Source organism: Nanorana parkeri, unplaced genomic scaffold, assembly GCF_000935625.1.
Source record: "Nanorana parkeri isolate BGI_ZX_2015 unplaced genomic scaffold, ASM93562v1 scaffold83, whole genome shotgun sequence".
In the NCBI taxonomy this organism is placed as follows: domain Eukaryota; kingdom Metazoa; phylum Chordata; class Amphibia; order Anura; family Dicroglossidae; genus Nanorana; species Nanorana parkeri.
In genome coordinates this window covers 2,152,605-2,176,239 of record NW_017306351.1, presented here as the reverse complement: position 1 = coordinate 2,176,239, position 23,635 = coordinate 2,152,605, and the positions used below count along the sequence as shown (strand labels likewise).

Genomic DNA, 23,635 nt, shown 5'->3' with positions numbered 1-23,635 from the left:
CCATGGTGACTGGTATATTTTCCAGTCATGAAAGGAAACTGGAGTTGATCCACAGACACATGGGTACAACATACTAACTCATGTATATAGTAACCATATATAGTAACCATGGTGGGAAATGAACCCATAGGGTAAAAAATATATATATTTTTACAGATATATGTAAAATTAATTGAAAAGACACAGTACCTTTGAAAGAAACATGTACTAAGAATAATGGTGCTGCCTCTTCTGACCTCCCGCTCTAAAAGTACTAGTTCTTAGCTGGTATGCTGTTCCAGTAGCTTAAGTAAAGCCAGGTATACACATGTCTATTTTTTTCATTCAATCCACAGGCTGAATGAAAAAAAAAAAAGAACAGATTCCTCAACGCTTACTAGCATTGATGGACGAATCTCTCGCCTTTTGCATTGTATTCCGACAGCGGCCTCTGGCCAGCAGATAATTTTCCAACCAACTCTTTCGGTCAGCTGATCGAGAGAAGCCTGGCTTAAGGATGCAGATGGCGGCACCCACGGTATGAAACTCAGCTTTAGGTCTCCATCACTCACCTGGTACAAGTATGCCAGTCAGCTAACATTATTAGAGGGAGGTCCATAATAGACCACTTTGATCATAATGCTGTGCTAAAAATTAGGCTTCAATCCTGTAGGAAGGATCAGCCATGACCACTTCTTTATTTTAATCTTCATGTGAGTGAATTGTTCTGCTGGTTGCAGTGATAGGTTAATTGGCTTCTGGCCTATTCAACCTCTGAAAAGGTGTTTCAGTTCCCCAAAGCTAGAATGTAACTTGTGTATTAAACAATGGCAAGTCCCATCATAGGCCTCTGAGACTAGGATTTACCTTGATGACCTTCAAAAAAGGAAATTTACATAGTACTAGCACATTACTAAAATGCATCTATACTGACCACATGATGAAACCCCAATGAAGCTTCAGAAGAACAGCAACTATTTCTGAAAAAAACCCCCACTTCTTTATGGCTTAATTTATACTTTCTACTTTCGTACTTCAACATTCATTTGCAGCTCCCCTGCAATCCAAGCAAACTGGCTAGCTTTGGCCTCCTGGTAGAACATCATCATTACTGCTTTGGGTGTATCAAAACAAAAGCAGTTCATTTTCTTTAGAAAGCAGCCACAGTCTGAATAGGACCCTTGTTCTCTGCGTGGAAGCAGTGGTCTCTCTTCAAAGGTCCAAAACATGGGCACAGGTGCATGTTCATTTTCTCCCATGTGACATTGTTGCAAACACTACAACACAGCAGAAAGACGCCAAATTGTAAGTCTGCAGCGGAAATTAGCACTCTTGGGTGTCACCCTTGCTACAGTTAAGGGATAGGTGTCACATGGGGGCAGAAATAACAGGCCTAAAAATAGATGGAGAACTGACGTGCAGTAGACGTGGCTAAGTTCACATGAATAGAAGGAACTGGAATAAAGCGAGGAAAACTTCAGTTTTCAATAAAAGAACTATCCTTTAAATGCACATGAAAAAGTACAACAGGAGCACTTGGAGAAGGGATGAGTCAGAGAGTGGCTTGTCTTGCTGTACCTGTGTGTTTGTGGAGACACACACAGCTTACTAGCACACACAAGGATGGCTCCATAGGAACCTGCAAGGGAAAGGAGCCACCCTAAAACAGGATGTCAGTGCCAGTGCTCAGAGGAACCATACATTTTGAACATCAAGGAGCAGCATCCATTTCAAGTGATTATCAGCATTTGAAAATCCTAAAAACTATTTAGCTCTGCAATAATCAGGTGTTTGTTTGCAAAGTACAGATTACCTGGTGAACATGTAAAAAAAGGAGCTATCAGCCTTATCTGCTAGCTAAAAATGACAATACAAAATATTCTATGTAATGCATTATTCCATATTTACCTGACTAAAGAAAAAACCCTGATCATTATAAATAAACAATTTAAAAACCAATAAACTTTGTTTTAAGGGGTAGCACCACTAACAAACAACTGTCCTGGCTGTTTTTATCCTTACCCAGAAAACCAAAGCACTATGTATACATGTACCATCTACTTTTCTAATTTTACAAAATAAGGAACACCATAATACCACAATTCAGGATACTTCCGTAATACAAAATGAACACAGTGGTGACTGTGAAATTGTACTGCATTTTTTTTCTACAATCAATCTGCTCGATCTTCAGAAAAAGTGTAGCCTTACTAGGAGTATTTACAGGACTACAGACGATACCCTAAGTAGCTCTTTTCTAATTTGTTCTTAACTTTTTCATGTAAGCGTCCTGACTAAATGCAGATACCACAAATGCCTTTTTAAACTTTAAAGGAGAACTATGGGGTTAAGGCTTTTCCCCATAGTTCTCCTTAGGGTAACAGGAGGACACAAACTAGCATCCTCCCGTCACCCTAGGCTCAGCATACTCCGAGCTGTAGCTCGCGGTATACTGAGGCGCCGCAGTATACCGCGAGCTGCTGCACGCGGTATACTGAGACGCCGCAGCTGAAGCGGATCCCGAAAATTGTGCCGGGATCCGCCCAGCAGCGTGACTGACAGCTGGCTCTGCCTATCTAGAGGCAGAGCCAGCTGTACCCGCCCCCTCCCTCCCTCCAGTCAGCGCTGGCGGATCGGAGCGGGGAGGGGGGAAGAGAGCCGTGACAGGATCGAGAGGTGAGCCAACGCCGATATGTGTTCGCTCACCTCCCCATCTACTGAGCCGACCTGTGACAGTCTCATTGTCACAGGTCGGCTAGAACTATGAGGTGAGTGAAAGGTACTCACCTCATAGTTCTCCTTTAATAGTCAGAATACTTTTCTTTACGCGCCGCTCTACAATTAGTTTCATTTTGTGATTTAGGCCTGACTAATTTCTGGGATAAACTTTGCCATTGTAATCTCTAATTACAGTGTCCCAGTAGGCAAAAAGGGCACTCCATTGGCCCGGAGATTGCATCACTTCCGGTCCCTGGGCTGTCAGTTCTGGGCTCCTGCAGCCCAGCTATAAGCTATTGAAGTGCGATCTGCACTTCAATAGCTTATTTCCAGTGTAAAGGTGACACTGGGGGTCTTTTGGACCCCCAGCATCATCTTAAAGAGTACCTGTCACCACCATCTGCTATCACATGGGGGGGCTTGTAAGCCCCCCTATGTGATAGCAGTCAAAGTAAAGTAAAGCCTTTAACTCTAGCAGAGCAGTGGGGCCCCTGGGTATTTTTTTTCTGGTGCCAAGAGTGCAAATTTAACCCTATAGCCTAACCATAAACTTAATCCCTAACCGTTGTCTAACTGTAATTTAACCCCTAAAATAGGTCCTACCACTTATTTAACCCCTTAGAATTTATTAAATTAAAAAGAGTCTATAAAAGTGAGGGGCACTTAAATAGCATCTCAAATTTTAAAAGCACATTTAAAGGCAAAGAAAGAGCTGATCATCCAAATAGGTGTGTATACCCCAGTGGAAGTAGAGCGCCAGACTGCACATACAAACATTGAAGCTGTATACTGCTGCCCACCGCTATTGGCATATATCTGCACATCCAGCGTTTATCTGTGGCTAGGGCAGATATCTGACCCTGAATTTATCAAAACTGGCGTAGACAAAATCTTGAGCTGATGTGCATGGCAACCAATCAGCTTCTATCTTCAGTTTGTTCAGTTAAGATTTTGAAATTGTAAGAGAGAAGCTGATTGGTTGCCATGCACAGCTGCTCCAGATTTTGTCTTCTCCAGTTTTGATAAATTCCCTTAATTGTGTCCAGGGCCGGTCATCTGTCCCTAGCCACAGGTAACCGCTGAATGTGCTTATACTTGCAAATAGCGTTGTACAGAGGACAGCCACAGATTACTGCAGCAAGGATCAAATTACCCCATGTGAATGAAGCCTAACTGCATTGGTTCTATTGTGGGGTGAGTTTACCTAATTACAGTAAATGCATCATAATTAAAACAAATAAATATAACATATTTTGGGTATGTGCTTTTTACATTTTGTAAATCTGATAATGGTTAAGCCCTCCCATTGTGTGCTTGCCTAGCAAATGTAAACTGAGTGGCTGTGATTTTACCTTTCTTTTTTTTAACTCAAAGACATTAAAGGTCTTGAAGAGCAATTCCAAACACCAAGTGAAAGCAATCAGTGAGCTATTAAAGCAATCCAGTAAACACTGCACTAAATCTGAGCTAAATCCAGAAAATCCATTTAATCCTAGTATTGTGAAAGCTCCTGCAGAAGAAGCACACACGGCTCTATAGAGGGTCATAAGGAGGGCAGTAGGAATGCACTTCCTGCCTGTGCTGTGTAACGTCCGATCTTTTGCACTCCAGTAAAATCTAAAAATGAAACCTTGATATGCATAAAGGATGCTGCATAGTTCAGTTTGTGATCCAAAAATTGCCCTTCTCTGGGCAAGCCAGATACATAAATTGCCCAACTCTGGACAAACCAAAAAACAAATGTTGCAGTCGGGCTACCCCTGCAATGCAAGGGTTAAGTGCTCCTTTATGCCTAGAGCACAGGAAAAACCTATTCTATTTACCGGATCCGGGCTCCTGCTGGCTCCCTCCAGGCTGCTAGTCTGCTCCCTGTAGCCTCTTCTCCCCTCCGCTCCAGTGGTCTATCATCACATCTAATGCATAGAACTGCAGGTGAGGTCTATGAGTGGCATTCCACCAGCCAGAGCAGAGAGGGGAAGAATAAGTGCTGACCATTGGGGGAGCAGGAATCAGGTAAGTAGAACTGCTTTACTCCTAGGCATAAGCAAGTTTTTAACCCAATGTAGCATGTGAACACAATTTTATTTTTGTATGTCTTGGCCTGATATGTCCAGCCTGTACCACTTGTAATCCTACACACATCAACATTCACAGTGGTAGAATAAGGCATCACACTCTGTTCCAATCAGGGTTCTATACTGCATTTATACAGTATTTATAGATTTTTCGAAAGTGCATTTCGTTTTTTGCCTGAAGTTTAGTTCTGTTTCTTTATATCTTGACATTGACTTGATAATAAACCGAAATAAACTTCTTGGTCAGACTTTTACACATGTACTGAAGCTAATATGTATCACAATATATATATACAGCATACAATATTATCTCTTTGACTGTATAAATCAGTACTTTTCTCTGAATACTGATACATTATATTGTGAAGTTATTGTTAGTAGTTTATATATTGTCAATTATTTTGCTGATATTTTGAAACTAAATTGTTTGATGTGCTGATAAGATGTTTGTGATTACCTGTAGACTTGAAGGTCTCCGGGTTACACTGGCAGTAATGAGTTGAGAATGTCTCCATTATTCGATCAATTTTCTGAGCCTCTCCGGGCAGCCGAAAACTACCCAGGAACCTTCTATGAATAATAAAAAGGAGGACAATTAGTGGAAATTTTTGATTACATTGCTCTAACAGTTTATTGCTTTAGATAAGCAGTAAAAATAACTGGCAGTTAAGGTACCAGTAGACATTAAAGAAACATCTGCTATGTTCTAAAGTATTATTCTTTGAACATGTGTTCTGTTTATTTTGGCCATCTGACTGCACCACTTTTCAGATATGTATCATCCAATGTTGTTAGAGCTTTTTAAATTATCCTACCTGTTCTTACACTCACAAATTTTTTTGTCTGTGATTGACCTTTTTTAAGTTTATGGGGTCTATTCATGAAGCAGCCGAAGGATCTAGCCGTAGCTTCGGCCGATCCTTTGGCTAGCTTCGGCCCCAGGACCCCTTCGGTTCAGTAGAATCGAAGGGCTGCTGTACGAGCTATTCACTATAGCACTTACAGCTCCCGAAGTTGGCCGAGCGCGCTGAGCCGCGCTGTTCCCACAGAGAAACCAAGCAGAACAGCCGAGTCGAATGCCGCTCAGCGGCATTCGGCTATTCACTCACTGCTGTTCGGCATCTATAAGAATAGACCGAACAGCAGCGAGTAGCCTGTCGGAGGTTTGGCTTAGCCGATCCAAATGTTGGATCGGCTGAGTCGAACTCCTTCTGCACTTCGGGTCGGCCGAACATGCTGAGCATTTTCAGCCGACCCAAAGCCACGCAAAGCCACCCGATGTACGGCTGATTTCAGCCGATATACGGCTGAAATCAGCCGTACCAGCCTGAAGTGAATAGCTGAACAGCGTTCGGCTCACTTCACTTTAGGTCGGTCACATATAAACACCTATATGTTTTAAACTGATGTTTTACAAACAAACATTTAAAGTGTATTGAAATGTAAAACTTTTTTATTTAAATAGGGTGGGAAAGGGTTAGAGATTCTGCCAAGTTTTATAATGGTCTGTAGACATGTGCATCAGCAAAAAATTAGTTTAGTTTTGTTTTGTTTTGATTCGGATTTTGCTTTATTTTGTTTTTCGGAATTCGGGTCCGAAAGTCAATTAGTTTCGGAATTCGGATGAAATTCGTTAGCGGAAATCAGTACGAAATTTTGTTTCGTTTTCATTTCGTCCGTTCATGCAGCAAAGTGACATTTAAGAGGGGAAACAAAGTTAATTTGTTCTCAAATGTCACTTTGCTGCAACAAAATTTCGTTTCGTCCAAAAAAACTAATTGCAAATTCGAAATCGTAAATTCGGATTCGTTTGCATTCTTATACTTGTAATTCGGGATGGTTCCAATGGAATTATTTTTTGTCTTCTGCTGAGTTTTAATCTTACCCTTGAAGGTCTATTTGGTCTTCATTTACTTGGCGCATGGATGTTACCGTAGTTTGAAAGACTGTAGTATGGTGAATTCTGAGGTTGCCTCCCGGGGAGTTTCTATTCCCCCCCTTTTTTTCCCCTTCCCTTCCTTTTGCACTTCTTCTATCTACTTTTCCTATTTGATGCCCTGTGTTCTACTTTATATCTAGTTTCCTTTCTTACTTCCATTTGCCTGTACTCTGTGACTTGATACTTATGCATCTGAGACTATATGTTGGCACCCTCTTTTGTTTAGAACTGTTGGATTATGTAGATGTAATTTTATATTGTGTTGCCATATTTATCTTGATATTACTACCTTTTGACTGTGGATGCCTGGCTATTTTTACTGTGATATACGTCTGATGTGTCCTGAGCTCATATGCTGTGATACATGGTATTGTCCACATTCTTCTGTACAATGCTTCCTGCCTTTTCCTCTTTGTTGAATTGTTATTTATTAAGATTGAATGCACATTTATTCTACTAAAATGGGAAATCCCATCACTTTGGATAGATTTACTCTCAATTTTAGTAGCATCTCCAAGACAGGATGTGAAGGTAGGTCACCCCAGCAGAACACAGACAAACATAAAGTGTGGAAACCATAGTGGTTTCCACACTTTCCTTTTCTATACTAACCTAAAAAAATAAGGACATAAAAATGAAATTTGCTACACATTCTTTTTTAATACACAGCACATTTAAGATGCTGGATGTACATTATGGGTTTTCTGAAGGGAAAGCACCGCAGGTGTTTTTTTCTCTCTGATTGAAACTTGTATGGTAGCCATCTGAAGGGGGTAGAGTAGTCAATATTGTGACTGATTTCATACTTTATCATGTTAAGGGCATCTATACACAGTGGATTGGTCATCTGTAAACAACTTCAACTATATCAACACCATAACCGCAGCATCATTACGCCCGCTGGGCGAATTTGTTGCTCTAAAGGGAAACCTGCGTTTTGCGAATGTAAGAAAAGCATCATGTTCATCCTAATACAGCCCTCTTTAATAGCACATACTCACCTTACTTTTGCTCTCCCACTGCTCTGTTCTGCCGTAGCTTACATAGGGCTTTGGACTACCCATGTGACATGGCTGACTAGCCTGGTATTGTTACATGGAATGAGACACAGGCCCTTCCATACCTGTAAGTATTATTATTTCCTTCTGCTCCCACCTGCAAATTTCCCACAAATAAACACCAGACACAATCAGAAGGCTTAGCCTTTGAATATTTTGAATACATTAGATTATGTCCAATTTTCTCCTACAATGTTTGAAAGAACCTTCCTGACTAAAATTCTCCTGTCTGCAACTTGTTCATTTGTGTAGGAAAGTCACAATAAAACCTATTAAACAGCTAGGCACAATGGCAATAGAAATTACATTTGGTTATCAATGTACTTGTCATAGTTTAGGTCCAGGCATTACCCAAATATAACTGTAAACCTCCACCAACGCAGCATGTACCATGACAATGTTGGTTGAGATTTAAGTGCAGAGTTGTCACCCTCAGAGGCTGAGGTGTTTGTAGTCAAGCAGAGAACTGGGCAAGGCACAAAAGGAGTTAAGATTTCTAGTAGGTCCGCATGTATATTTCTGCAGCATTTTTAAAAGAATAAAACATGGGGAAATGTGCATGCATTGGAGAGATGTACTCAAGATGTTTTTTTTTTACCCAGACATGCACTTTAACAACTGTGCTTCTTCATCATCCGCTATCTTTATAAGTATCTAACCTGCTAAATGCAGTCTTTGATTTCTCTCCGTGAATAATTCAAATCTTGAACTAAGGAAACCCAGATTATATTTTAGCAGGCAGTAAGAAACTTTATAATGATACCTACAATATATTTCTCACCTCAGAGCCTCCACTAGTCCGAGTTTGTTAAGGTCATGGCATCTCACAAATGCCTGTAAAACCTGAATATTTAGAGATTCCCTGGAGGGACAGAACAAAAGAGAGAATTGTGAGGAAGGAAATGGGATGAAAGGGGGGGGGGGGGGGAAAGAGGCAGAGAGCTGGATAAGAGAGGAAAAAAAACAGTAAGAGGAAAATACACAATGGCACATCTAAAAAACTGTTTTCACAAGACAGACACTCTGTCATATATCTTTAAAAGTAATTCCAGGAAGTTACTTTGTATTAATATATCACTACAGCAGTATAAAAATACAATACAATAGTGTGAACTATGTCAGATGCCCATCAGGCCAGTAAAATAACTCATCAAAGAAAGCAATTTACACAGGGCTTTTCTACAGTAATTTCTGTGGTCAGTCAGTAAGTCAGAGTAAACTTGCCGTTAGAGATAAAGATAAAAAAATATTGCACCTACATAAGCTTATGGGCAGTTCAGTGGTTTAGGAGTTAGTACTTTATACTTTAACCTTAGCATTGGTTTTCACCCAGAAACCTGACTTATTTTTACAGAAGCGTGATGCTCTGCTTTTTTAATGATGCTATTTTTTTTTTTAGAACACAGCAGAAGTAATGGGGTAAGAGCTATATTGAGAAGATCTAATGAAATAAGTATGTGACAGACATCGGAAGGAAAAGGACAAATCCTTAGCATCCACCACCTATACCTATTTCAGTTTTTGATGGACATGTTCCAACAAGCAGACTGGGGTGTAGGGGGTCAAGCAAGCATGCTGCTTTATATTGTTTTCCCCAAGCAGAAGAGTTTTAAAGTGTTAGAAGTACCAGATGGTTTACTCCATTTTTTTTGTGCATGAGTGTTTATGTATCCATTTAATGAGCTAGGGTAAGATGTTCTACCAGCTATGACTAAAGCCAGGTGTGGTCAAAATGCAATAAGTGTTGGCTGGTTTTATGCTCAATGTGGATCCATTAAAGCCCAGCTCTGGGGTTCAGATACTCTTTCTGTGTCTATCTTTTGCTTTTCATTTTTATACTTATCTTTTTCAGATCTCTTAAGACCTTTCACATTACCCAGTGTTCTCAGAGAGCAAGACTGATGTGATTACATCAGCACTACTGTCTGTATAACTACACTGTGTCCAGGAGCCATGGTGACACCTCCTCAGGGGACGAGTTAATGATGGCCTGCACTCACAGTATGTCCTCAGCTGTCATTTAACCCAGAAGACTGAGGACATCTAGGATGTAAAAATAAATTATTTTGGGGGACATTGCTGTAGAGGAGGTGAGTATTGCAGCCAGAGCTGTTTTTTTTTTACTTACTTCTGGAGAACTAGTTTAAAAATAACAATCTTGTGTTTACTTAAAGCAAAACTCCACAACTTTTTGTGTTTTTTTTTATTGGGCTCTGTACAAAGGAGTTACAGCTATTGACGGTAATCCCATGTCTTGCTTGCTGCTGTCTGTTTTATAAATGATAGTTTCATCAATGCTGGATACATGTGTTAGTGGTTTTACTCTAATGCTTCAACATGCTTCCAGCTCTTTTACAATGGGGGGATTGTGTCATGTAGCTGCCCCCTCCTCTCCTCTTGTCCATTCATAAGTCTTGCATTCTGTATACATGGGCAATGGGGGATCCTGTCATTTACCTGCCACTCCTCTATTCTTGTGTATTCCCAGAACATGAACAGAATACAAGGCTTTTTGTGAATGAACAAGGGGAGAGATGGGAGTGGCTACACAATATGATCCATGCACCGCACAAGATCCAGACTTCTCAGTGGCAGTGCAGGAAGTAGAGCATCCTAGTAGTAGAACAAGCAGGGCCTAGGATTAACATCATTAGAGGTAACACCTTTGTACAGAGCAGAATTTAAAAAAAAATCCTGGAATTCCACTTAAAGCTAAGGGGGCATTACATACTACTACTGCTGCTTCTAATAAAATAATAAAAATAAATAATAATACAATAAAAAAAGGTTGTCTGGTAGGGTAAAAATGAATCCACTAGTAAATTATTCTCAGATTTGATCTTGTCCTACACTGATGAAACTGACAAAATATGAGCGTTATATTAAGTGAGAAAGCAATGTTCACAGTACAGTAACCCAGTGATTTTTCTAACAGTTAAAGGAGAACTATGGGGTAAGTGTTTTTCCCCATAGTTCTCCTCAGGGTCACGGGAGGACATAAACTAGCATCCTCCCGTGACCCAAAGCTCAGTATACCATGAGCTACAGCTCGCGGTATACTGAGACCGCCGCAGTCGGTTGGATTACTGTCGAGATCCACCCAGCTGCATGATTGACAGCTGACTCTGCCTATCTAGAGGCAGGGCCAGCTGTACCCGCCCCCTCCCCCATCTGCTCCTCCAGTCAGCTGTGGAGGATCAGAGCAGGGAGGGGGGGAATCCCTGCAGGGAGCCGTGACTGACAGTCACGGCTTTCTGCAGGGAGATGATCGAGAAGTGAGCGAGCGACGATATGAGTTCGCTAACTTCCCGATCTATTGAGCCGACGTGTGACAGTTTCATTGTCGCAGGTCAGCTCGAACTATGAGGTTGAGTGAAAATCACTCACCTCATAGTTCTCCTTTAACAGTTAACTGAATGCTGCTTGGCTCCTATGAGTCTTCTATCCAAGCAAGTGCATGTCAATCTTGAAAGCGGGAAGTGGCGTATAAATAAGTCCATCATCTACAGGGAAATCTAAAAGTTTGGTTCTCTGAAGTTAAACGGCACAATAAGGGTATGTAAAGTCCAATGCTTATACTGAACCAATTTTCAGTATATGTAAACCATATTATTTTGTGTTAGTTAGTTTCTCACCTTTGACCAAGGTACTCCCCAATGGCAGCCTTACTAAGTCCGGCACCATTGTATAGGAAGCCAGCAATCTGTTCTGCATTTTGTTCCAGGAACTTTCTGTTGATTAGCAACTGAATTCCCTGAAATATCAAGTGATCACACAAATAAATACCAATTACCATACTATAAAACTGTAATACTTTACACTTTTTATATACTATATGGTACAAATAACATCAAAAGCTGCTTAAAAGAGAACTCCAGAAGAAAACACAAAATTCAGTAGTGAATATGTAAAATGATTAGCTATTTAAAGTGTATGTATAGTCAAAACTTTTTTATTGGATAGAATCAGGGTGGGTGCACAACCTAAACATTAAAACAAGTTTTGGCTATCTGTCAAATTTTATATTGACTGGTTTTATTGGAAGTAATAGAGAAATGTTTCACAAAGTTTAGGCCTGTATAAAGAAATGAAGGGGTCTATTCACGAAGCAGCCGAAGGATCTAGCCGTAGTTTTGGCCGATCCTTCGGCTAGCTGTACAGGCTATACACTATAGCCCGTACAGCTCCCGAACCTAGCCGAGCGGCTCAGTTGAGCCGAACGCATATGCCTCGGCTCGGCTGAGCCGTGCTGAAGGCCGAAGCTGGCTTTCTTCTGACAGCTGGGCGGAGCCAGCCGTGATCTTACGGCTGGCTCCGGCCACTTGCAGGGAGATCAATGTCCCTGGTTACCAGCTAACCAGGGACAACGATCTCCAGACAGCAAACTCTCCCTGGCGCTCCGGGAGTCTCCCGCTCCCGGCCACGCAGGAGAGAAACACTGCTTTTTCTTTTTTTATATAATAATAATAATAATTTCTGGCCATAGGAATGCATTGCTAGATATTTCAATTTGCAATAGCCAATAGCAAACTAGCATTGCACCCGCCCGCTGCTGCAGTTTTCCATCAGGTCCACTACTGATTGACAGCAGCAGAGGGCGGGAACAATGCTAGTTTGCTATTGGCTATTGCAAATTGAAATAGCCAATAGGAATCTAGCAATGCATTCCTATGGCCAAACATTTTTTTTTTCTATTCTGACACGGCTCCGTGTCAGAATAAGAAAAATAAATAAAAAGCAGTGTTTCTCTCCTTGGCGGCCGGGAGCAGGAGACTCCCAGAGCACCAGGGAGAGTTAGTCTTTTTTAAAAATTTTTATTTTTTTTGATGGCAGCAGAACCGCCGGACAATAGAAAACTGTTGGGCGGAGCTAGCTGTCATTGCTAGCTCTGCACAATCATTTTCTATTTTTATTTTTCTACTTTTCTAACTGTTTTTCTGTTCTGCTCGGTCCCACAGCGGCATTCGGCTATTCACTCACTGCTCGGCGGCATTCGGCTATTCACTCACTGCTGTTCGTCATCTATCAAAATAGACCGAACAGCAGCAAGTAGCCTGCCGGAGGTTCGGCTCAGCTGTTGGATCGGCTGAGTCGAACTCCTTCTGCACTTCGGGTCGACCGAACATGCTGAGCATGTTCGGCCGACCCGAAGCCACGCTTCAGTTGCAATGTATGTACAGCTTCAATTTCAAGCTGTAAAAAAATGTGTTTAGCTAAACCAGGGCTAAATGACACCCAGCTGCTCCAATGAGCACTTAGCATACATACACATACATACATACATACATACATACATACATACAAACTAGGGATACACAGATACTTTTTGAGTACCCGTGCAGATACTTGGCCTTTTCATGAGAACTACCAGGGTTGCAGAGGTTGCAGCTGTGACCTGGCTCTGGCACTCCCCCACTGTCCTGAAATCATTAGTCTGTATTGTTTTAGAAAAACTGTCACATGACAATAAACAAAAATGTATCAGTACTCGTACTTGTAATTACCCGGTGTACAGGACACCGCGGCTGGGTCCTGGAAGGACGCTATATTTCCCCTCTGTGTGGACTGTGGTCCCTTTAAAGGATGAGACGGGGTTAACTCACCTGCTGGCTGAAGAGTGGGTTTAAAAGACAGGAAGTGGTAGCTAGCAGGTGAGGAGTAGTGTGGAGGAGTTTGGGGATCTGTGTACTGCTGTGAGCTTGAATGTCAGTAATCTTGCTGGAAATCTGTAGACTGGGAAAGTTACCCTGGAAGTCTGGGACTGTTTAAACTGCGATTGCAGCTCTGAAATCTTCATGTCGGTGAGACTGTTCTTTTGTGTTGTACTGAAGAGTTGCTGTTTGAGTTGGCCAGCTGGTCAGTGAAGATGACCTGAGTTGTTATGTTGCTGCTGTGAAGCTATTTCAGTTAATAAACTTTACTTTATTTGCAAAGCCTGTGTCCTGCGATCCTGCTGGATTCCCCTAACATTACACCGGCAAGTACCAGTACTCGTACTCGCAAAACTGGTATCTGTGCATCCCTTTATTTATATTTATAAAAACAAAATCGTACATTAAAACAGTGATGTACTAATCCCAGGAGCTCCGTGTGCTCCAAATGACAGCTGCCTCCTAATTTTTGAATTTTTCTCTAGTCTAATCTAAAGCTCTCTAGAGCTCAAAAGTATCTGTACATGTACTCGTACTTGTACTGTACTTGGTATCTGTGCAACCCTAATACAAACAAATATTCTTAGTCATACAGCCTCTGTCACCGTGCCCCCCTTAGTAGTGTTGGTCAATTTTCTTGATATAGCTGGTCTCAAACATATAATATAGCACCTCAGCTGGAAGTTTCTTAAAACATATTTGACTGCCATTTGTAAAGCCCTCTCACAATTCTTCATAGTCCACATGTCTCATGGTCGACAGTTCAGATCAAAGTATTAAGGCCCCCTTTACACTGTACCATTGCATTGCGATACGCTACTATAAGGTAAGGTATGTTTTGATAAGGCAGCCATTTCATTAAGAATGAGACAGACCTGCTCTTTTTTTTTAATGAAGCGTATCACAAGGCAAGACACGTATGGTGCACTGCATTGTAAGTCCAATGGCACCTACTGTGCTTGTGCATTGGATTGTCATTGCAAGTGAATGGCACCACAATCCATTGCATAAAGTCCCTTGTGTTACAGTTGTGGCACAATGCACATTACTGCAACATATACTCTGAAGAGGAGCCTAAAAGCTATAACTACACTTTCAAATAACTTAATCCTAATACCCCCCTCCCCATGCTAACTATACCCCATTTGCACTTTCCTTAGACCAGTGGACAATGCAGTCCAGGAGCTTGCACCATATTTGGTGACATGCAGTTGAAGAAGAATCTGCAGGCTGACAAGTAGACACCTTTGGCATGCAGACCTATGAAGAACTTGGTTCCCCTAGTATACTGTACCCTGACATCTCCATGTCATCCAGCACCCCTACCAGTGAACCCCTGTTCCCCCCTAACGCTGAACATCCCTTCCTCCCATACCTCTGAGCTGGCTGGCTGTTATACCAGACCTTCCAGCTCTCTCCCCTCTGCTCCAGCAGTCTAAGGATCCTTGAGTCATCACGTCCAATACACTGTGTATAGGACATAGGGATGCCAAGGGATATACCATCGATGGAGCATACATTTTTTATTTTAGTACCTAGATGGAAATGAGCACTTAACCCTTGCAGTGCAGGGGTAGCCCCACTGCAAGGATTAAGAAAGGTTTTTCTCAGAGATGTTCTTTAGGTACTAGAACCCAGTCGACAAAATATTTTTCCTTCTCCAAGGGCCACCCAATTAGTACCAAAGTGCAAATTGGGCATCAGGGCAATATCGGAATATTCAGTGTGTTATAGGCACTGAATATTCTCCTAAGTGCTCCTCCTCAGAACATGCCATGTGTGCCTATTGACACTGCTTAGCAGAGTTAGTGTAACATTCATTGCACAAAATATATGAATGCTGAGGAAAATAAGATCTCTTGGGGCTATGATTTTTCCCAAACGAACAATCAGATATCCTTGTTTTGAGTAGCTTGAAATGGATACTCATCCATCTTTCTAAGAGTAAATTATATATAGCAGAAGACTTTTCCTTATGCTTGCCTAATCTAAAAAACTTTAGCATTGACAATTACTACACCACTATCCCTTCACTGAAAAGTACACATTGCCCTAGGCTACAATCATCAGAAAAAAAAGCAGAAGCTTTTACCACAATCAGTGCTACAAAAAATGTGGAACAATGTGCTACTTTGTGTTTTAATTTAAACAGAAAGAAAGTAATCATGGCTTGCAATTACATCTGGATACAGGATAACGATAACAAGAGTTGACGTGGTTTGCCTAAATAATGGCCAATTTTGGGGAGTGGGTGCGATGCGTCACATGGAGATTACATGTTTTAAATTCAGCTTTTCAAAAATGCACAGATATACATGAGGTTTGTGGTCTAAACTGAGCAAATGGTGAAACTGCAACTGGCAATGAGAAATTTTGAGACCTAGTATAGAAATTGTACAGATGCACATATGGAATTTATAATAACAGATTCTTGGGGTGTGGAGTGTTCATTGTCTGGGTTCATCATGTTCAGACACAAAAGCTCAGGTAATAGGTTCTTTACAACACTGCAACTCTCTCTATTTCATTTATATCATTATTTATTAACAGTTATAAAAACATGTCCTATAGTATCCATAATACAATGTGCCATCAAAATGTTTTACTTTTATTATAAAAGAGATATGACAAAATGGAGTGCATTGCTCACCGTTATGATTTTGCCCACATGTGTGGCTTGTTCTGTTATAGTGTAGCCACCCCGCCCTTAGCTATAGGGCAGGTGTGAAGCTGTAGTTAGTCTGATTCTGACTATTCGGTCCTCTTGAGTCCCTCCTAAGCTTTGATGAGTGTTTGCTTCTGCCTGCTGCTGAGTGACCCTGTTAATAGTGTGGAAGGCTGCACTAATTAGAGTTAAGAATGTTTATAATTTCCTGACCAACCATCAGGAAGATTATTGGCAGTGGTGCAGGCTGGGAGAGGCTATAAATATTCAGAAGTGACCTTGGAAAGTCAGTCTTCCCCCTGGCCTCCTGCCTGAGGAAGGAATACTGTGAATTGTATGATCCTCCTAGGCCTGCTGCCTGAGTGCTTTGACTAAGGCCTAAGTTTGAGCCCTAGTGTGTGAAGTCTGGGGATAGAGATGCTATGGTGAAACTTCAGCATATAAAAGGAGCTTGAGGAGCAAGGTAGAAGCTTGGTCCTTGATTAAAAGATAGTAATTTCTCCCCAAGGAGTCGGTAGCTACAATATCCACTACCTTAAAGCCGGGAGCTCTTGTCACAGAATACTTAGTCATCTTAAAGGTTCTTTATCTGTTAAGGTTGTAAGAACTTTTTTTCTATTCTGGAGTCTGCAAGGGTGTCAGTAGTAGACATGTGCACTGCCAAAAAATTTGTTTAGTTTAGTTTCGTTTTAAATTCGGATTTGTGTTATTTTGTTTTTCAGGATTCGGGTGTGAAAGTCAATTCGGATTCGGAATTCGGATTCGGACGAAATTCGGTAGCGTTAGTACGAACGTTCGTTTCGTTTTCTGTTCTTATTCGTTTCTTATTCGTTTCGTTCGTTTGCAGCAAAAGTGACATTTGAGGGGGAAAAAATATTTTTCTCCTTCTCTAATGTCACTTTGCTCCAACGAACGAAACGAATACGAAACGAATAAGAAACGAATAAGAACAGAAAACGAAACGAACCTTCGTACGAACGCTACCGAATTTCGGAAATGGAAATTCGGATTCGTTTGCATTCGCTATGTCTGTAATTCGGAATTCGGATACATCCGAATGTCCGAATTTCCGAAAATTCGTCCGAATTTCGATTCGGAACGAAACGAATCGCACATGTCTAGTCAGTAGGTGCTACATAGTTTACCAGTTAATTTTCCCTACACAATATTGATAACTTGCTGGCCTCTTTTTAAAAATGCTAGTTTCCTGGCTTCTGAGTGAAGCACTTTTGACTCACAGACCTGAAATAAGCATACTGACAAGTGTCATAATTTCTTTCTATACCTGTTCCTGGTCAGTGACTTAGAAAGCAATAATGCTAAAGCATCAGCCTGACAATTAGAGAACTAGCATTATCAAAATGAATGTTTGGCAATGACAGCCTCCATAATATCTCATGACACAGTTCCTGTAATGAGTCACAATGTTAAGGAATTTATTTCCCTATATGACTGTCTGACTAGAGATGCACGTAGCATTTTTGTATAAGGTAGGAATTGAAAGGACAGCAGGTGAGCTGCTTGTAAACCAATCACCAGCTGGCCTCCTATACCTTTTATGCACCCAATGAGGAGGCATATACCAGAGATTGTCTTTCTCCAGCAAATTTACAAACTTTGTGGCCAACCTCTACTTGGTCTTTCTGCAGCCTGAAATGGCAGATAGCAGCATAGTAGGATGCAACTAAGCAATTGACAGAAATAGTACATTGGTCTTGTTGTATGGTATGGCAGGTTATGAACACACATCAATATTTGAATATCTGATATGAGTATGACAGCATGCTTTTTAGATCTACAAGCTCTTTAATTAAGTGGGATGATCTGGGGGCAATACAAAATATAGATCTACTATAAAATATGAAGCTAAATGTCCCTTTTCTTTCACTCACCTTCTCTGGATCCATGTTAAATTTCCTGCTGGCACTGAGCAATTCATTCTCCCTCTGTGTTTTACGACTGAAAAATGAGTGCAGATGTTAATAACCTGTACATATACTACAGATGAGTTTAACTTCAACTTAGTAATACCTACTCACCTTATTTCCAGACGTTCAAAATCGTCTATGTCTGCCACTATTTCTGTTATTTCATTTTGTAAATTCTGTAAGCAAGGCCAAGAAGGATTATTGGAAAAACTCAGACAATATATAACAAGGAGTAGGTAAACAAGAGTACATCAAGGAACATAATGCAGTATCATGTTTGGTTTGGTGACTACAAAGTTAAAATTGGTATATTTTTTAATTTTACATTAAATGTATGTAGTGCTACCATTTATTCCTTTATATCTGTTGTTTAATGACAATTTGCAACTGCTTCAAGTGTGAAAAAAGGACTGTGGTGTCAAGAACCATCCACACACAAGTGTTAGGATCCAGAGCGCCTCCAGGTGGTGCTGGAGCTAGCCCTGCAGTTCCAGTGCTCACCTGCGGGTGTCTCCCAGCACTTAGCCATCACCTGGTGCTTCCTGGGAGAGTATTTAAACCCTCCCTGCAGTCAGGACGATGGCTCAGTGTTGTTTCCTGTTTCCCCTGAACCCAGAATCCTGTTTTGAACCTTGTTTACCTGTAAGTCCTGAATCCTGTTTTGAACCTTGTTACCTGTGAGTCCTGAATCCTGCTCTGAACCTTGTTACCTGTGAGTCCTGAACCCTGTTTGAAGTCCTGTTTCATGTGTCTTTTGTTTGCTGTCCTGAGCCTTATTGTTGGTTGTTGCTATTAGATCTCAGATACTGAAAAAGTGTTGTCCTAGTATGTAACCACTGGAGGTATAACTGCTTTTGGGTTTAAAGTTTCAGGAGTCAAGCATGCCTGCCACCAGGGATGCTTTAACCATATGGGCAAAATGAAAATTGGCAAAAAGTTTCCCCTGGCGCACAGGTGAAGGGGTCTCACCAGACTCAAAGCCATTTCAAGCCACAGATAAGCCTCCACTAGACTGAAGAAGCCATGCTCAGTAGGTCATTTGAAATATTATTAGTCCAGTGTTTTTAAGTATGTGTAACTCTCCACTTGCTCACCAGACCTCAGAACTCAGTGACCAAGCTGCTTGTACATGCAAGCATTCCAGCATTACATCACAGATTGAGGAGTGATATTATTTCTTCCTTTTCAAAGGAAGAATTGAAACTATTGTATGGAAGTCTGGCTAGTGTTACAACGTTGTACATAAATATCTGTGTACCAGGTCACCATGATCTGAGGTCTACCAAAGTGGGGAAAGACAGGGCCACTGATGTATAAAATACATCAATGCTTTTCCTGACCTGTCTCCCACTAAATGGCACTGTAGCGAGAGAGAGAGAGAGAGAGAGAGAGAGAGAGAGATACAGCCTACGTGCAACTGTGGGTCCCAGCATGCAAGCTGGGAGTTGTAGTTCCACAAATCATTTAGCTCTCTCCTGCTCTCTACATTTGATATTGGTATGCTTTTATGTGTTCATTTAGAAGGCAGAGATGGCATGGGGCTTACCATGAGTTGTTTGCCCTGGGCCCACTAGAGTCTGAAAACAGTCCTACCAGCCACTGCAACTTTTTTTTTTTTTACCCGCTGTTTGTTCCGCAAACAGTTTGCACAGATTAAAAATAGTACTCCACATATTTTTTGATTTTTGGTTAACTGCTGTTTGAGCAACTCATAGGCCTACTGTAAAAAAAACAACTCCTAATTTCTTTACGGGATTGAATCAGAGAACTGAATATGTTATGAGATGTGAAAATGTTCAGTAATAGGTAAAAGGATCCTGTGGCTGTTACAACTACTTACATGACTCTACATATTTCGCAACATGAAAAGCCAAAGAGCAAGATTCTGGCTGTCTTAGGCAAATGGAGACTTACCTGTGGCTATAAATTGGCTCTAGTGGGCCACCTGCACCAATGGGCAGCTTGCCCCTTTTTCCCATATGGGTGAAGCAGCCCTGGTGACATGTATGCTTGACCTCCTAAAACTCAAAAGTTAAACCTTGTGTGTGTTGTAAAGTAGCCAGTGCTTCAACCTCACTCACATGATAGACTATAACTTCAATACAAATTAGTAAACTAAACATAAGATTGTAGTCCATAGTTTTGAGGAGTGGTTACTTTACAACACACACAGGGACCATGGGAAACAAAAATAGCCACCCTCCAGAAGGTAGGCAGTGTCAGCACCAATACTGAGCTGATAACTTCCTGCGAAATGAGTCTGTGCTGTGTACTTATCAGTTAGCATTTTTTCAGCTATCTTTGTGGACTACAAAACATCTCCCCTCCCCCAGACTATCAAATAAAGGCAGGTGTTCTACAGTCACAACACACTTGCTCTCCTAGGGTAAAAACACTGCTCCTCCATAGTTACAGCACGGTGTGTAAGCATTGTCACCCTAGAATAGAAGGCTTGTTACTGCCAGGAGCTCAAGATAAAAATAAGGGGAAAAAAGCCTGAAACAAAAGAAAACTAATGCAGCCACCTCATTTAAGGAGTGATACGTTGTCATATATTAAGAAGGTTATGCACAAAGCTGCCGAAGGCAGCCGAGAGAATAACCAACCCGAAGTGAAGTGAGCCGAAGACTGTTCGGCTATTCACTTCAGACTTGTACGGCTAATTTCAGCCGTACACCGGCTGAAATCAGCCATGCATAAGCTTGCTTCGGCTGGCCGAACATGCTCCGAGGTGGTACCGAGCAGAATAGTGGTACAGAGCAGAATAGCAAATCAGTGCAAAAAGTAGAAAAAAAATGTTTAAAAAGGTTAAAAGAAATGATAAATCTTAAAAAATAAATAAAGATTTCCCAAAAAAAGACAAAAATAAAGATTTCAAAAACAAAAGCAAAAAAGATCATTGAAAAAAGATAAAATGAAGATCAATGAAAAAACATAAAACAAAAATGAAGATCAATGAAAAAACAAAAATAAAGATCATTGAAAAAAAATTTAAAAAAGAAAAACAATTGGGCAGAGCTAGCAGTGACAGCTAGCTCAGCCCAACTGTTTCCTATTGGTCAGGAACTGCTAGAGTCTTCTAGCAGGTCACGGCCAATAAATAACAACTTGGCGGAGCCAGCCGTGATCTCACGGCTGGCTCCGGCTAGTTGCAATGACAGATCTGGCATTGCAACTGGCCGGAGCCAGCCGTGAGATCAAGACTGGCTCTGCTCAGCTGTCAGTTGCGAGGCTTGGCCCGATTTGTGTTACACCTCGGCTCGGCCCGATTTGTGTTACACCTCGGCTCAGTCGAGCCGAAGCATAAGCCTTCGGCTCGACTGAGCTGCTCGGCCAACTTCGGGAGCTGTACGGGCTATAGTGAATAGCCCGTACAGCAGCCCTTCGGTTCTACTGAACCGAAGGGCTCCGGCGGCCAAAGCTAGCCGAAGGATCAGCCGGAGCTACAGCTGATCCTTCAGGTAGCTTTGTGAATAACCCTCTAAATGTTTTTTCTTGGCTTAGATATACTTTAAATCATAGAGAAAAGAAAATGAAATGTGACTGAAGAATATAAAAGCATAATAAATTATAAAGCTTCTTTGAAAGATGGAGGAAGAGGAAGGGTTTTGGAGTTTAGTATATACTGTACTTTAATGTGTTCAAGCAGCTCTTCTCTAGTAGATGATGTAATGATGGTTTCTTCTGTTGGAGTCATAGCTTGGTCTAGAAGGACAAAAGGAAGATGTAAAGTGCATCAGTCAGGATAGAATACCTATTTTGGCAAGAAGTTGATATAGCAAATACACAGGATCAGTGTGGTTTGTGACCTTCCATGAACTGCAAATTTATAAATATAATTTAATTCAAAGTAATTGAGACTTCTGTTTTATTAAAATGTAAGAAGCAGGTTTTAATTAGTTTTTCATGGTTAGCTTGCGTATTTTATGGTAAATAGGGATGAGGTTTGCGTTTGCCACTATCATGGGTTCATGGTTAATCCCCTGAATTAGCAAATTTTGGAAACCTTTGCAGGTTCTTCACCAGAAATAAGTAACAGGATTTAATGCTTGGCCCTAGTCAATAACGCGGCGAGAGTCAATAATCTGAAGGCATTAATAACCCAGCCCCTTTCTTTAAAAGGGTGGGCTCAGATCAATATTGTCAGTGTGTGTTAGAGCTCTTATAGAGAGCTGAATATTCTGTATAGGGAAAAATACAGTTTTTTTATTTTATTTTGGCTTTGATACATGTCCCCCATGGAATCCAGAATTCCATGGGAATCAGGAATCTGTGCATGGCCATGTTCCCCATGGCCGTGCCTGGATACCCATGGCTTTTGTTTGACACTAGCTTATCAGCTCTACAAGTGGACAGATATTAATAACAATGCTCACCCCTCGCCCCTTCCCCAAAGACCTGGGGGTTTGGGTTTTAATGCAAAGTTTGTGATCTTCAAGCAAGGTTTGTCTAACTTTTCACAAACTGAACCCGGCAGATTATGCTAATTCCTAAAGTTAACCAGTACATGGTCCTAGGCTTATTCCACCTTAAAAACCCTTATCAATATTACTCCTTTTCCAGAAATAAAACAGTTATATATAATATAGCAGTGTACATATTTTAAGTTATGATTGCTAGACATGTGCACTGCCAAAAAATTTGTTTAATTTCGTTTCGTTTTAAATTCGGATTTGTGTTATTTCGTTTTTCGGGATTCGGGTGTGAAAGTCAATTCGGATTCGGAATTCGGATTCAGACGAAATTCGTTAGCGGTAGTTCGTTCGAACGTTCGTTTCGTTTTCGTTTCTTATTCGTTTTGTTCATTCGTTCGTTCGTTTGCAGCAAAGTGACATTTGAGGAGGAAACACGTTTTTCTCCAACGAACGAAACGAATAAGAAACAGAAACGAACGTTCGAACGAACTACCGCTACCGAATTTCGGAAACGGAAATTCGGATTTGTTTGCATTCGTTATATCTGTAATTCAGAATTCGGATACATCCGAATGTCCGAATTTCCGAAAATTTGTCCGAATTTCGATTCGGAACGAAACGAATCGCACATGTCTAATGATTGCATTACTTTAACCCCTTCATGACTGAGCTAGTTTTCAGGTTCTGTTCATAAATGACTGACACACTTTTTACATTTTTGCTGTCTGATTCTTCCACAGCAGTAATATACTTTCTTACTAAATGTACCCACACATATTATATATAGTTTTTTGGAGGAAAAGATAGGGCTATATAATTATATCACATATTGGTACCTTACCCCTCATTTAGTTTGAATAAAATAAAAAAATGAGGAAAAAAACTAGAAGAAAACACTTTTTCACAAGTTTTGATTATTATTATTTTTTTATATTAATTATAGTATAAAAAATATATTTATATATACATTTTATTTTCCTAATTTTGTTTTACACTTTATTGAATTTTTTTTTTACACTTTGTAAAAAAAAAAATTACAAAAAAATACTTTTTTTTTCTTGTCAGTTAATATCAAGCAGTCACTATGACTGCTTTATAAATTAACTTTTTTAAACATTTTTGGCTATTAGACTGATCCAAACTTAGGAACAGCTAATAATAACCTTAGAGACTGATCCTGACTTTAGTCAGATTCAGATCTCACTAA

General features: G+C 40.7%; 1 protein-coding gene across 2 annotated transcripts in view; it reads right to left on the bottom strand.

Moving 5' to 3' along the window:
- Positions 1-23,635, bottom strand: part of LOC108783680 (cytohesin-4-like) — an 83,032-nt gene that overhangs the window by 32,032 nt on the left and 27,365 nt on the right. For both annotated transcript variants that reach the window (XM_018552298.1, XM_018552297.1), the window contains exons 2-7: positions 21,645-21,718; positions 18,125-18,189; positions 17,978-18,044; positions 11,405-11,523; positions 8,551-8,631; positions 5,230-5,342 (exon numbers count right to left, since the gene is read on the bottom strand). In XM_018552298.1, coding sequence (XP_018407800.1) covers positions 5,230-5,342; positions 8,551-8,631; positions 11,405-11,523; positions 17,978-18,044; positions 18,125-18,189; positions 21,645-21,718 — 519 coding nt within the window. The remainder of the gene's footprint in view (positions 1-5,229; positions 5,343-8,550; positions 8,632-11,404; positions 11,524-17,977; positions 18,045-18,124; positions 18,190-21,644; positions 21,719-23,635) is intronic.